Source organism: Chionomys nivalis, chromosome 1, assembly GCF_950005125.1.
Source record: "Chionomys nivalis chromosome 1, mChiNiv1.1, whole genome shotgun sequence".
Taxonomy (NCBI): Eukaryota; Metazoa; Chordata; class Mammalia; order Rodentia; family Cricetidae; genus Chionomys; species Chionomys nivalis.
The window spans coordinates 149,984,008-149,997,673 of record NC_080086.1 but is presented as its reverse complement, the minus strand read 5'-3'; the positions used below and the strand labels follow the sequence as shown (position 1 = coordinate 149,997,673).

Here is a 13,666-nt window from a genome sequence, read left to right as displayed (position 1 = left end):
TTTTAAAGGCCCTGGGCTAGGAACAGTGCTCAGTGGGTTCAAAGCACTTCCCTACAAGGATCTGAGTTGGACTCTGGTATCCATTAAAAAGCTGGGCATGACTGCACACACCTGCAACCCCGATGCTGGAGGGGTTGGGAAATGAAGGCAGGAGGCTTACTGGGGGTTAGTGGATGCCAGCCTAGCAGAAAAATAGTGAGCTTCTGATTCAGAGAGAGATCTGCCTCAAAGGAATAGAGGTGCAGCATGATAGAAGAGGACTCCTGACATCCTCCTGACTTCCGAATGCATAGGCACGTACCTGTACACACACACGCACATGCACACGTGCATACACATTTATACACACATCAAAAAAGTCTCTTTTGGAAATTTTAGGAGTTTCTATTTTGTCACTGTAAAAGATAACACAGAGGTGCTGGCAAGATGGTTTCGTGAGTAGAAATGCCTGCCACCAAGCCTGACCACCTGAGCTTGATCCTAGAACCCCATAGAGGAGTGAGGGACTCCGGTAGGTTGTTCTCTGGCCTACATACATAGTCTGTAGCAATGCATGCCTCCCCTCCATGTATGCACACACACGCACACACACACATTAATCGTCAAAACTTTTTCATCTTTTTATTTGGGAGTGGTGTATATGCCAAAATGGGCATGTGGTCAGAGGACGGCCTTGCAGAAGTTGGTCCTGTCTGCCGTGTGGGTCTCAGGGATCCAGCTTGGGTCATCAGGTTTAGTGGCAAATGCCGTGACCGACTGAGCCACCTCACCAGCTCCCTTATGAGATATTTGCTGTAGTCATTCTGTTTCCTGGACTCCAGTGACACCAACATTGCCTGGAAACTTGATAAAAAGGAAAACCCATGGGCCCCTGACAACTACTGACCCAGAGCCCGTGGTTTGCGCCCAACCTTCTGCCTTTTTACAGCCTCTTTCTGTGATTCAAATGCACACGCAGATTGGATGACCCTCTGTGCTAACTCATCAAGACCGTAAGTTCTGATTTTGCAGATATTTTTCTGAGGAAATCCATTAAATAATTATGAAACAGTTATGGGAAGTTAAATTCACTGGGACAGCCGGGCGGTGGTGGCACACGCCTTTAATCCCAGCACTAGGGAGGCAGAGGCAGGCGGATCTCTGTGAGTTCGAGACCAGCCTGGTCTACAAGAGCTAGTTCCAGGACAGGCTCCAAAAAAACACAGAGAAACCCTGTCTCGAAAAAAACCAAAAAAAAAAAAAAAAAATTCACTGGGACATATTGTGTGGGGCTAGAATATGACTCAGTCGGTATCCCAGGTTAAATCCCCATCATTATGTACACTGCTCTTGGTGGTTTACAACTGTAATCCCAGCACCCAGGAGGAGCTGCTGTTCAAGGTCATCTCTGGCTAAAGATGAAGTTCAAGGCCAGCTGGGACTACACAAAACCTTGATTTAGGGAAAATAGGTGGGGTGGGGGCAGAAATTCCCAGAATGCTTTTAAAAAATACTTCAGATTCCTTGTCTAGAAGACACAGAAGGAAAAAACCTTAGTCCAGAAGTCCAAACAGTTAGATCTCTTTTTAAAAAAGTTTATTTATTGTATGTGCATTTGTGTTTTGCCTGCATGTATGTCTGTTTGAAGATGTGGGATTCCCTATAAGATGGGTTATAGGCATTTGTAGACTGCCATGTAGGTGCTGTGAATTGAACCCAGGTCCTCTGGAAGAACAGCCAGCACTCTTAACCACTGAACCATCTCTCCAGCCCCCAGTTTTATATTATTATTATTATTATTATTATTATTATTATTATTATTATTATTATGGTTTTTAAAGACAGCATTTCTCCGAGTACCCTCCCCCCCCGCAGCATCCTGGAACTCCAGTTAGGTCTTTTATGGACCTAGTCAATGGTTTGGCTGCCTGTGTTCCAACTGGCTCTCATATTCATTGGAAAGTGTGACCTAAGAGTTGTTGATATAGGCTTCTTTTCTGGGTGCTTCATCATCCAGCAAAAACTGACAGATAGAAATAATCTATGTTTCACTCTTTTAAAAAGAAAAACTAAGGAAATTTGAACAGCTGTTACATTGTTAATGTATTTAACAGTTTTATGATTACCATGATACTAATTTTTCCACCTTTTAAATTATTTTTTTTGTGTCTGAGATTTTGTCTGCATATGTGTTTGTGTAACATATTTGTGTGGTATCTGCAAAGGCCAGAAGAGGTCATTGGATTCCCTGGAACTGGACTTACAGTTAGTAGGGAGCTGCGAAGCGGGTGGTGGGAATCGAATCCTGGTGTTCTAGAAGAGCAACCAGTGCTCTTACTGCTGAGCTCCAGCCCTTTTCTGTGTTGTTTGTTTGTTTGTTTGTTTGAGAGGTTCATTAGTTTCAAGAGGCTATGGGTGTATGCACAGAACAGTAAACACAAGTCAACTTATTGCTGGGGGAGGGGGTTGCACACGGCTTTAATCACAGCACTCCGGAGGCAGAGGCAGGCGGATCTCTGTGAGTTCTAGGCCAGCCTGGTCTACAAGAGCTAGTTCCAGGACAGGAACCAAAGCTACAGAGAAACCCTGTCTCGAAAAAAAACCAACCCCCCCCCCCCAAAAAAAAACCTGAAAATGTCTTTCAAAATGTTTGTCAAGAAACAAGTTGAATTGGGAGGCAGAGGCAGGCGGATCTCTGTGAGTTCGAGACCAGCCTGGTCTACAAGAGCTAGTTCCAGGACAGGCTCCAAAACCACAGAGAAATCCTGTCAAAAAAAAAAAAAAAAAGAAAGAAAGAAAGAAACAAGTTGAAGGGCTGGAGAGATAGCTCAGTGGTTAAGAGCATTGCCTGCTCTTCCAAAGGTCCTGAGTTCAATTCCCAGCAACCACATGGTGGCTCACAACCATCTGTAATGAGGTCTGGTGCCCTCTTCTGACCTGCAGACATACACACAGACAGAATATTGTACACATAATAAATAAATATTAGGCCGGGCGGTGGTGGCGCACGCCTTTAATCCCAGCACTTGGGAGGCAGAGGCAGGCGGATCTCTGTGAGTTCGAGACCAGCCTGGTCTACAAGAGCTAGTTCCAGGACAGGCTCCAAAACCACAGAGAAACCCTGTCTCGAAAAAGCAAATAAATAAATAAATAAATATTTCAAAAAAATGTTGTTAAAAAAAAAAAAAGAAAGAAACAAGTTGAAGAAAGCAGTAGATTTTAGCCCAGATTCACAGGTCCTGAGAGCTGCTTGTTTAGTCTTCTGTTTTATTTTGCCAAGGCTGGCCTCAGACTCCCTATATAGCTGAGGATGAACTTGAACTTCTGATTCTCCTGCCAGAAATACAGGGATCACAAGGCCTGTGCCACCATGCCTGGCTTTCTGTGGGGTTGGGGTTGAACCCAGAGCTTTGGGCATGTTAGGCAAACACTCGGCCAGCTGAGCCTCATCACTAGGTTGGTCACAGATGCTCCCTAATGAAGGTACCCCGCGACTGACAGGATCACAAACTAGGAGACAGAGGAAGACATAGACAGTGGCATAGGAAAGGGAATCTCCATATGGATGTGCCTCCTTTAGGGACAAATCTAGAGTGAACAAGAAGCAGGACTAGTGATGAAGCCAGTTGGGAAAGTGCCTGCCCAGAGTGCGTGGTGCTTGAAAGGTGCTTGCAGCTTCCTAGGTTTGACCCCTCTTGTAACTTTTGAGAACATTGTGACCTCTTCAGTGTCAGAGAGTCTGGGCCAGCCTGCTTGATAAATGGCCAAGTAGTTCTCCTTGCCCCAGATGGTACTGAGTATTCGAGGTGGGCGCCAGGTGAACACACAGGTAGCAACATCTATAGAAATCGGACATTTTAGCCAAGGCCAGCACTACTGCAGTAACACCAAAAATTGAGAAGAAGAAGAATTGCTTGTGGTTTTAAGCTCCTGTGTTTTGAGGCATTTTTTTTAATTAGTTAAAATTTACTGGCAAAAAATTAACTGATGTACAAGGCATCACTTGTTCCCCTAACACGAGTCTCACTCACATCAATTTTACACTGACATAGGTGTTCATTCCACAAACCCAGAGTGACAGATTCAAATTCTCATCAGTAAACACTTGCTCATTGCCCTTCCCTCATCTTGGATCTGAGGGCACACCGGTTCTGGACTTGTGTTTTACAGGCTCTGGCCAAGAGAATGTCAGTCACATTATGACTACAGAAGGTGGAATATGCTGTGTGGTTTGGCTTGACTTTTAGCTTCCTGTCATTCAGTGTAAGAAGATCATGTTCCATATGGTGCCTACTTTTGGAAATAATGCTAGAACTCAACTAAAGCCAGAAACTAAAGCCCAACCTAGTCAACCTCTGCTGAGTCACCCCAGCCACTGTGGACATAAGCAAGAGAAAGGTAACTGTTACTATTTTACACCATTCGTTCCTGAGGGGCTTCACTCCACGGCATAACTGTGGTAATAACTGATAAATACTGAGGTAATAACTGACTAATTCCTAATATCCTTAGTAATAAAAATTCCGAGCACATGACCCACAAAGAGTAATCCATTGACTTAGTGGATAGATGGTCCACATAGGATCAAAGTATTGGAAATCTGCTGAAACTTCCATGATGTCAATGTATGAGAACTTTATGGTGGATACATGGTTTGTTTTCATATCAGAGAACCCAGCAGGATTTAAACTGGCATCTATATCTAAAGAGGTACAGTCTTAAACTGGGCCATGGTCATGCACACCTTTAATCTCAGCACTAGCAAGGCACACACAGGTGGATCTCTAAGTTAAAGGCCAGCTTGATCTACAGAGTAAGTTCCAAGACAGCCAGGGCTACAAAGAGAAATTCTTTCTCCAAACAAACAAACAAACAAACAAACAAACAAACAAACGAGTTTTAGTCTTGGAGTGAGGCTGGGAAGTGGGATTCCTTAAGTAGTCATCCTTAAAGGTCTCAGTTTTTGAGTAGCACACATTGGCAGTATGGAGGGATGCCAGAACGGAGACAGGTACTGGAAAATTAGAAAACTAAAACTTCACATGGTCAAGGCCTTTTTTGTTGTTGTTGTTGTTGTTGTTGTTGTTTTGTTTTGTTTTGTTTTGGGTTTTTGAGACAGAGTTTCTCTGTAGCTTTGGTGCCTGTTCTGGAACTAGCTCTTGTAGACCAGACTGGCCTCGAACTCACAGAGATCAGCCTGTCTTTGCTTCCCGAGTGCTGCAATTAAAGGCGTGCGCCACCACCGCCCAGCTTTAAGGCTTGTTGAATGTCAACCAGGACTGTTGAGTCTCAAGAGTCCAGAGCTGGTTATGGGAACCATTCAAAGGCTGGGTATGAAGCATAGCTGCATGGCTGTCCAGTGAACCGTTGCTCTCCATGATGCATGGCAGCCACTGAACTCAACAAACAAAGCAAAACTCAGGGCTTTGGCAGCTTTTCCTATACGCGTGTTTGCTAGAACTGACGTAGAGACAGTAGAGACGTGCTGGCAGGGCCCCAAGACTGGAAAGGGAGACTCTCTGAGAGGCAGGAAGCAGTGGGTTTGGAGTATAGTACTTTCTGTTTTTGTGAACTTGGGAAGTATTCTGTCTTTGTTTTCTCATAAAAATTAAGAGATAAGGGCAGTACCATTATCTCATTAAGTGAGTTAATGTCTGTAAAATTTTTCAGTAGTGTAAGTTACATATAAGAATCTGTCCAACAAACCACTCATATTAATCCTTTATATCTCAAGTGCTACTACTTCAGGAGTGTTATGAAAAAAAATGATGGGGCCAGGCGGTGGTGGCGCACGCCTTTAATCCCAGCACTCAGGAAGTAGAGGCAGGCGGATCTCTGTGAGTTCGAGACCAGCCTGGTCTACAAGAGCTAGTTCCAGGACAGGCTCCAAAACCACAGAGAAACCCCGTCTCAAAAAACCAAAAAAAAAAAAAAGAAAAGAAAAAGAAAAAAATGATGGCTCAGTTCCCTTCTATATGATGATTGCAGAGTTTTCTGTGTTTCTCCACTGTGTTTATCAAAAGCAAAATTAAATAACCAGTACCCTGATAGGATGAAAGCCAGGACATCAGAAGCTAATTTTATACTGTGTACTGCTGTACTTTTTTTTTTTTTTTTTTTTTTTTTTTTTTTTGGTTTTTCGAGACAGGGTTTCTCTGTGGTTTTGGAGCCTGTCCTGGAACTAGCTCTTGTAGACCAGGCTGGTCTCGAACTCACAGAGATCCGCCTGCCTCTGCCTCCCAAGTGCTGGGATTAAAGGCATGCGCCACCACCGCCCGGCTGTACTGCTGTATTGTAACACTGTCCTGTGTCCCTTATGATGATTAATTTGGTTGTGAACTTGGCAGGATCTATAAGCAGCCAGGAGACAAAGCCTGTGTGTGTTGGGGTTGTCTCTAGATTGGCTTCATTGAGGTAGGAAGGACTTTGCTGACAGTGGGCAGCACCATTTCGTGGACTGGGGTCCTGGGCAGCATAGACAAAAGAGAGTGTGTTGGGCAACAGCTTTCATCTCTCTCTGCTTTCTGAGTGTGGCTACAATATGACGTGTGGCTACACGTTCTTTCCCACCATGACGGGCGGGTGCCCAAGTAAACCCTTTCTTCAGTTGCCTTTGTCAGGTATTCTGTCATAGGATGGTAAAAGTAACTAATCTGGTCCTCAGTAAACACCGCTGTATGAGAGAAAAGGATGGGGTGTCATCGTTTGAATGCTTGGGCTGCGGCATAGCTTGACTGGGAAGATACGCCTTTGTTGTCAGTTAGCAGAAAGGAACTGAATCTAAATGTGTCCCTCAAGAGATAGTCTCCAGCTGACTGCAGACTTCCTTGTGTCATCAGAGCCTGTCAGCCCAGGCATGATCTGATAGGGTTTTGTTTGCTTGTTTAAGTTTTTCAAGACAGAGTTTCTCTGCATAGCCCTGGTTGTCCTAGACTGACTGTGAAGAACAGGCTAACCTGGAACTCCTAGAAATCCACCTGCCTCTGCCTCCTGAGTGCTAAGATTAGAGGAGTGGTGGCACATGCCCAGTTTAAAATTGTTGTTTTGTTCTCAATGGCCAGTGTCAAAAGAGCACATAAACTAGTTACAAATTTGCATGCTTGTTTATACAGAGAGAGAGCCAAGCATACTTCAGAGATTCAAAACAGCTATTGGGAATAGAATCATTGGAAATATTGGCCAGGAATAATTGATTCATTTGAAAAGGAAGTTAGCTGTCATTTACTGTCTGTGAGGAATGTAGGACCAAAAATGGGACACATTTGCCTTTCATTACATTTTAACTTTTACTGTGAGAGGCAGACCATGCACACCTGTTTATGTGTACGTCCTCATGCACATGTGGTGAATGGACCAGGTCACACGCAGAGGTCAGAGGACAACTTTTGGAAGTTGGTTCTTTCCTTTCACTGTGGGGTTCCCTGGGACTGAGCACAGGTCCGCAGACCTGGCAGCTGGCAGCAGGCACTTTTACCCACAGAATCATCTCAGTGACCCCTACACTTGCTTTGCAAATACACATACCTTCACAAAAGTAGTTCTACCCTGAGCTACAGAATGTGTTCACAGTTAAGTCCTAAGAGAGGAAAATGTATTGGTCAATAGTCTTAGAGAGCAATGTAGTAAAACAAGGGATCGCCAACCAAATAAAAAGAGCCAGCGGCTGGGTATTTAAAATACTGATAAGGTCAGAAGGGAATGCATGAATGGGAAGGGGATAATGAAAGCAGCAAAAGTGTAAGGTGAGTCCAAGTAGGGGCTGAGATACTTGTGTACATACAACAAGCCTACCAAATCTGTGCTGAAAAGGACAAAAATGAATAAGGAATAAAATAGGGCTGGTAAGAGGGCTCAGTCAATAGCGCTTGCCACATAAATGTGAGGATGAAGGTTTGATCCCCAGAACCCATCTTAAAAAAGAACGTGGGTGTAGTGGTGCACACTTGTAATCCCAACACTGAGGAGGTAGAGAAGGGAGGATTCCTAGGGTTTGCTGGCTGCAGCCTAATCAGCAAGTTCTAGGCTAGTGAATTTCTCAAAAAATAAGATGGACGAGACCTGAAGATTGGCCTCTGGTCTCTTCATTCATACAATGACAAAAATGACCAGCTACTAGGAAGGAAGGGAGGGAGGAGGGAGGAAGGAAGGAGAAAATAAAAAACAAAACAGGGAGGGGTTATATAACTATCAAGACAACTAGAGAACCCACATAGATTTAAAATATCTTCTTAGTTTACTGCACCATGCTTTGAAAACAACAAAGCGTATGGTCGGGGCTTTAAAGCCCTACCAAGTGTTTCAGGGAGCCCCATCATCTGTTGCATACCCTTGCAGGTCTCACCAGAACTGTCCAGCATGCTCATGGAGGGAACAGTGTAACTAGATGGAAAGTCAGATTGCTTTCTTGCTCAGGTAAGAGCTCTGGCCCAGTAGGCACCAAACTGGGTTCCATTCATCAATACAAAAGGAAACATCAGATCACTCTCTATACAAATATAGCTACACGGGGAAACAGAACAGAACAAAACAAAAGGAAGTCTGACTTACTCTTAGTGAAAGCTCCACATTTTCTCCTCCCCAAAGATTCATGTCCTTGTCATACTGTCCGAGTTCATTAAAATAATGTCTGTCTATAGCAAAAATTCCTCCTGCCATTGCAGGTGACCTAGAAAGGAGTAAAAAAAATATTAAATAAGTTCCAGAGAGATCGAGATATGTTTCCTAAAAGCATATGAAATGTTACTGCTGGCTCAGTGATTAACAATGCTCACTGCTCTTGCAGAGGCCCTGCTGGGTTCTCAGAGAACCAGGCCAGGCTGCTTACAATCAATCGCCTCTACACAGGCTCCAGGGGCTGATGCGCTCTGGCCTCTGCTTTTTGTAGCTACCATCCCGCTCTGCCCTTCTAAGAGAGCCACTCCTTTTGAATTTCACTGTGTGAGACGGTGTGACATCTGTCTGTGACTGGTTCATTTCAGTTAGCATAATGGCCTCTAGATTTGTCCATGTTGTTTACAAATGATGGCAGTAATCCTCTTGCCTTTGCCTCCTGCAGCAAATCCTACTAACCACAAGGGGAGGGGGAGAGGAGAAGAGGAGCATGGAGGAGAACATGAGCCTATGGGATGGCCCAGTTGGGGGAGGGACAGAGAGGGAGAACAAGGAAAGAGATACCTTGATTGAGGGAGCCATTATGGGTTTAGCTAGAAACCTGGTACTAGGGAAATTCCCAGGAATCCGGAAGGATGACTCCCAGCTAAGACCCTAAACAATAGTGGAGAGGGTGCCTAAACTGGCCTTGTCCTGCAATCAGATTGATGACTACCTTAACTGTCATCATAGAACCTTCATTCAGTAACTGACAGAAGCAGATGCAGAGAGCCACAGCTAAGCACTGGGTGGAGCTCCCAGGGTCCAGTCTCCAGTTGAAGAGAGGGAGGAGTGATAATGTTAGCAAAGGGGTCAAGACCATGATGGGAAAACCACAGAGACAGCTGCCCTGAGCTAGTAGGAACTCACTGACTCTGGACTGACAGCTGGGGAACCTGCAAAGGACTGAACTAGGCCCTCTGAATGTGGGTGACAGCTGTGTTGGGCAGTTTGTGGGGCCATTGGCAATGGAACCAGGATTTATCCCTAGTGCATGAACTGGATTTCTGGAGCCCATTCCCTATGGAGGAAAACCTTGCTCAGGCTAGATACAGTGGGGAGGGCCTTGGTCCTGCCTCAACTTGATGTGACGGACTTTGTTGATTCCCTGGGTGAGACTTCACCCTCTTTGAGGAATGGATGGGGGTGGAATGAGGGGCAAGATGGGGAAAGTGGGAGGAGACCAGGAAGAGGGAACCGAACTGGGATTGTTATGTAAAATAAAAGATTGTTTTAAAACAAAAAACCAAAATGATTGGTGGCATTTCATTTTTTATGGACTAAACATTATTCCCCTGTGTTGCACTACAACTTCTTGTTGGTTTGTTTGTTTATTTTTGTTTTTCGAGACAGGGTTTCTCTGTTTTCTAGACAAGTTTTCTCTGTATAATAGCCCTACCTCCTACCTGTCCTGGAACTCACTCTGTAGACCAGGCTGGTCTCAAACTCACAGAGATTCTAGGATTAAAGGCACACGCCACCACCGTCCGACCCAACCCATGATACTATTTTCTAATATGTTTACATTCTTGGCCATAGAAGACAGACTTTGCTGTCTTAGTGGAGTGAAATAGCACCTAATGGGCTTGGACTTATATGCTTTAATGAGGAGGGGTGCTGCGACATTTTTGTTTACCATTGGCCATTTGCATTTTCTCTTGAAAAATGTGTATTCATATCTTCTATTTTTTAATTAAAGTTTTTTTTCTTGTTTGGTGAGAGTTTTTATATTCTGAATTTTTATTTGTTTTGTTTTTCGAGACAGTTTCTGTGTAGCTTTGGAGCCTGTCCTGGAACTAGATCTTGTAGACCAGGCTGGCCTTGAATTCATGGAGTGTTGGGATTAAAGGCATGCGCCACCACCGCCCTGCTATCTTCTGGATATTAACTCCTTATCAGAGATATATTTGCAAACATTTTCTGGCAAACCTGTGAGCCCTCTCTCTGCTTTGTTGACGTTTCTTTTGCTCTGCAGGAGCTTTTAGTTTGATGCAATCTCATCCCCCACTTTCACTTGTATAGCCTGTGCTTCTCAGAATCTTAGTCACCAAATCTTGGAGTAGTTGGATGTCATAAATATGTGCTCGGCTAGTGGCATTCTAGTGTTTGGTCTTGTGTGGTAAGGGATAGGGTTATCATGTTAGTTACTGTGGTAAACACTCTGACCAAAGCAATATGAGGGAGATCCTGAATCCTTGCATGGCCTGAGTCCTAGAATCCTGACTAGGGAGAATAAGAGAATGAAGAAAGGACAGACAGACAGACAGGCAGACGCACTGACACAGAAGAGCTGGGGTTGGGGGGTCTTTGGTCGCTCTGAGGCAGTAGCAGCAGCACTCCCTCAGTGTGTTTCCTGTGTACAGTAGGACAGTGAAGCAGAGTTGTTAAACACACCTGAAAAGGAGGCAGGGTCAACTAATCTCACTCAGTTGGAACAGTTTCTGTGGGGAACAATCTAAAGGCCTTAAACATGGGGCGGGGAGCGATGGTGGACGTGTTGCATACACTGTCAATGTTCACACTCAGATCTGAGGAAGACTTTGCCATCTCTCTAAACATCACAGAGGTGAAAGGCTTTGCCACTCCTGTGGAGTCCTTAACATGGATGTGCCTGGCATGGCCTGCATGGTGGCCATTGCTGCTTGGCTGATTTGATACTGTTCCGGTGGAAGCTCCACCCCAGTCCCTGGCATCCAGATACCCGAAGAGTCTGGGATGTTCCAATAAAAGCTCCACCTCAATCTCCCTCCCTCTTCTCTCTCTCTCCCCAAACACTGCCTCACTTAAGAAAGCCCCCCAAACATGGCTCCTCCCCAAGAGATGCCCAAGACCACTCACAGGGTATTTAAACTGTCCCCCCTCCGAAAACAGATATGTGTGGTTATTTATTTATTTATTTATTTATTTATTTATTTATTTATTGGTCTCTCTTCCCATTTCCTCTCGGGGGCCCAGAAAATCAACCAGGAATGGTTTTTTTTTTTTTTTCCATTAAACCTGGGCTTTTTCTAATTCAGTTTGATTTAGATTGCTGCTTCAACAGAGAGTCTTATCAGGGTGCAGAAACTTTCCACAGACCACACTTCTCCAGCACTTTTTACTTTCTTTCTTTTGGAGTGGGGGGTGTTCAAAACGTGTTTCTCTGTGTATCCCTAGCTGTCCTGGAACTCACTCTGTAGACCAGGCTGGCCCCAAACTCAGAAAGATTCTCCTGCATCTGCCTCCCAAGTGCTGGAATTAAAGGTGTGCACTACTATTACCACTTGACTTTACTTTCATTTTTAATGATTCTAAATATTAGTGCCAGCCGGGCTATGGTGGCACATGCCTTTAATCCCAGCACTCGGGAGGCAGAGGCAGGTGGATCTCTGTGAGTTCGAGACCAGCCTGGTCTACAGAGCAAGAACCAGGACAGATTCCAAAGCCACAGAGAAACCCTGTCTCGAAAAACCAAAAAAAAAAAAAAAAAAAAAAAAAATAGTGCCTTTTGGGAAATTTTGTGTGGACTTTGATAAAAGGATTAAAATGTGTACAATGGTAGCCTCTTTAAACAAAGTAATTCTTTGGGAAAAAAATCCCATCACCTTGGAAGGAATCTCATTGTGCCCTCCTAATCACACCAAGAATAGGAATGTTAGAGATTTACTAGACACACCTGACCCCAAGGGTGAAATGTCTACAGTTCAGATCCAGAGCCTGAGGCCGTCAAAGGTGTTCAGTTAATTAATACAGAGAAACCAGAATTGTACAGTATAACGGGAAAAAATAAGACATCAGGACTTCCCTTTTAAGAGCATTATTGAGGGAAACAGGCCCATATAGTAAGACTAAAAAAGTGTACTATAGTGTCTGCTCCAGAGAAAGTCCTTTTTCCAGAGTCAGGCATCTGGATAAGGGTCTCCATTCCCTGGAGGCTTGAAGAAAGTTCCTGCTTGGAAAAAGCAGTTATTCTTATCTCTAGCAAAAGGAACTTGTGACCCTTCTATTAAGGTAAGACTGCTGCCTAGTGTCAAGATGAATGCTAGATTCCTCAACTCCTGATCTCAAGTCACACCCGGGCTCACATGCCTCTTTTCTCCAGTTTTAATCCTAAATGCAACTCCACAGTATAAAAGATGTAGTCTTTTTTTCATTTAAAGGGCTGCTGCCAGTTATCCCAATTCACCCTCAGCTCTTGTCTGCCCCCACCCCATGCTGACTCCATACATTCTCTTTGGGACCTGAAATCCCCACCCCATCCCTACCCTGCCGAAGCAGGTCTCCAGCATATTCCCATATCAGCAATACACACTCACTCAGGACTTGAACTTTTTGCTTACTCCCTGCAGGGCGAAGGAGTTCATCTTGAAGGCTAAAGTCCATTGTAGTGGGAAGGTCAAGGCAGCATGAGCCTGAAGGAGCTAGTCACATTGTATCCACAGTCAGCACAGAGCACACACACCTGGTCACATTGTATCCACAGTCAGCACAGAGCACACACACCTGGTCACATTGTATCCACAGTCAGCACAGAGCACACACACCTGGTCACATTGTATCCACAGTCAGCACAGAGCACACACACCTGGTCACATTGTATCCACAGTCAGCACAGAGCACACACACCTGGTCACATTGTATCCACAGTCAGCACAGAGCACACACACCTGGTCACGTTGTATCCACAGTCAGCACAGAGCACACACACCTGGTCACATTGTATCCACAGTCAGCACAGAGCACACACACCTGGTCACGTTGTATCCACAGTCAGCACAGAGCACACACACCTGGTCACGTTGTATCCACAGTCAGCACAGAGCACACACACCTGGTCACATTGTATCCACAGTCAGCACAGAGCACACACTGCTTGGTTCCCTTTTGCCACTCTTTTTTTTTTCTTTTTCTTTTTTTTAAGACGACCTCACTGTATGCAATAGGCTGGCCTAGAATGCATGGAGATCTGTCTACCTCTGCCTCCTAAGGGTTTCACAGTAATCCTGGAGAGAAATGATGAGTCGGGATTGTATCCTGGCCAAGGAGTAATAATGACAAC

At 44.6% G+C, this 13,666-nt stretch overlaps 1 protein-coding gene across 1 annotated transcript in view; it reads right to left on the bottom strand.

Annotated features, from left to right (window-relative positions):
* Galntl5 (polypeptide N-acetylgalactosaminyltransferase like 5) overlaps positions 1-13,666 on the bottom strand; it is a 35,708-nt gene that overhangs the window by 3,959 nt on the left and 18,083 nt on the right. Inside the window, exon 6 of the mRNA XM_057789083.1 lies at positions 8,527-8,644. Coding sequence (XP_057645066.1) covers positions 8,527-8,644 — 118 coding nt within the window. The remainder of the gene's footprint in view (positions 1-8,526; positions 8,645-13,666) is intronic.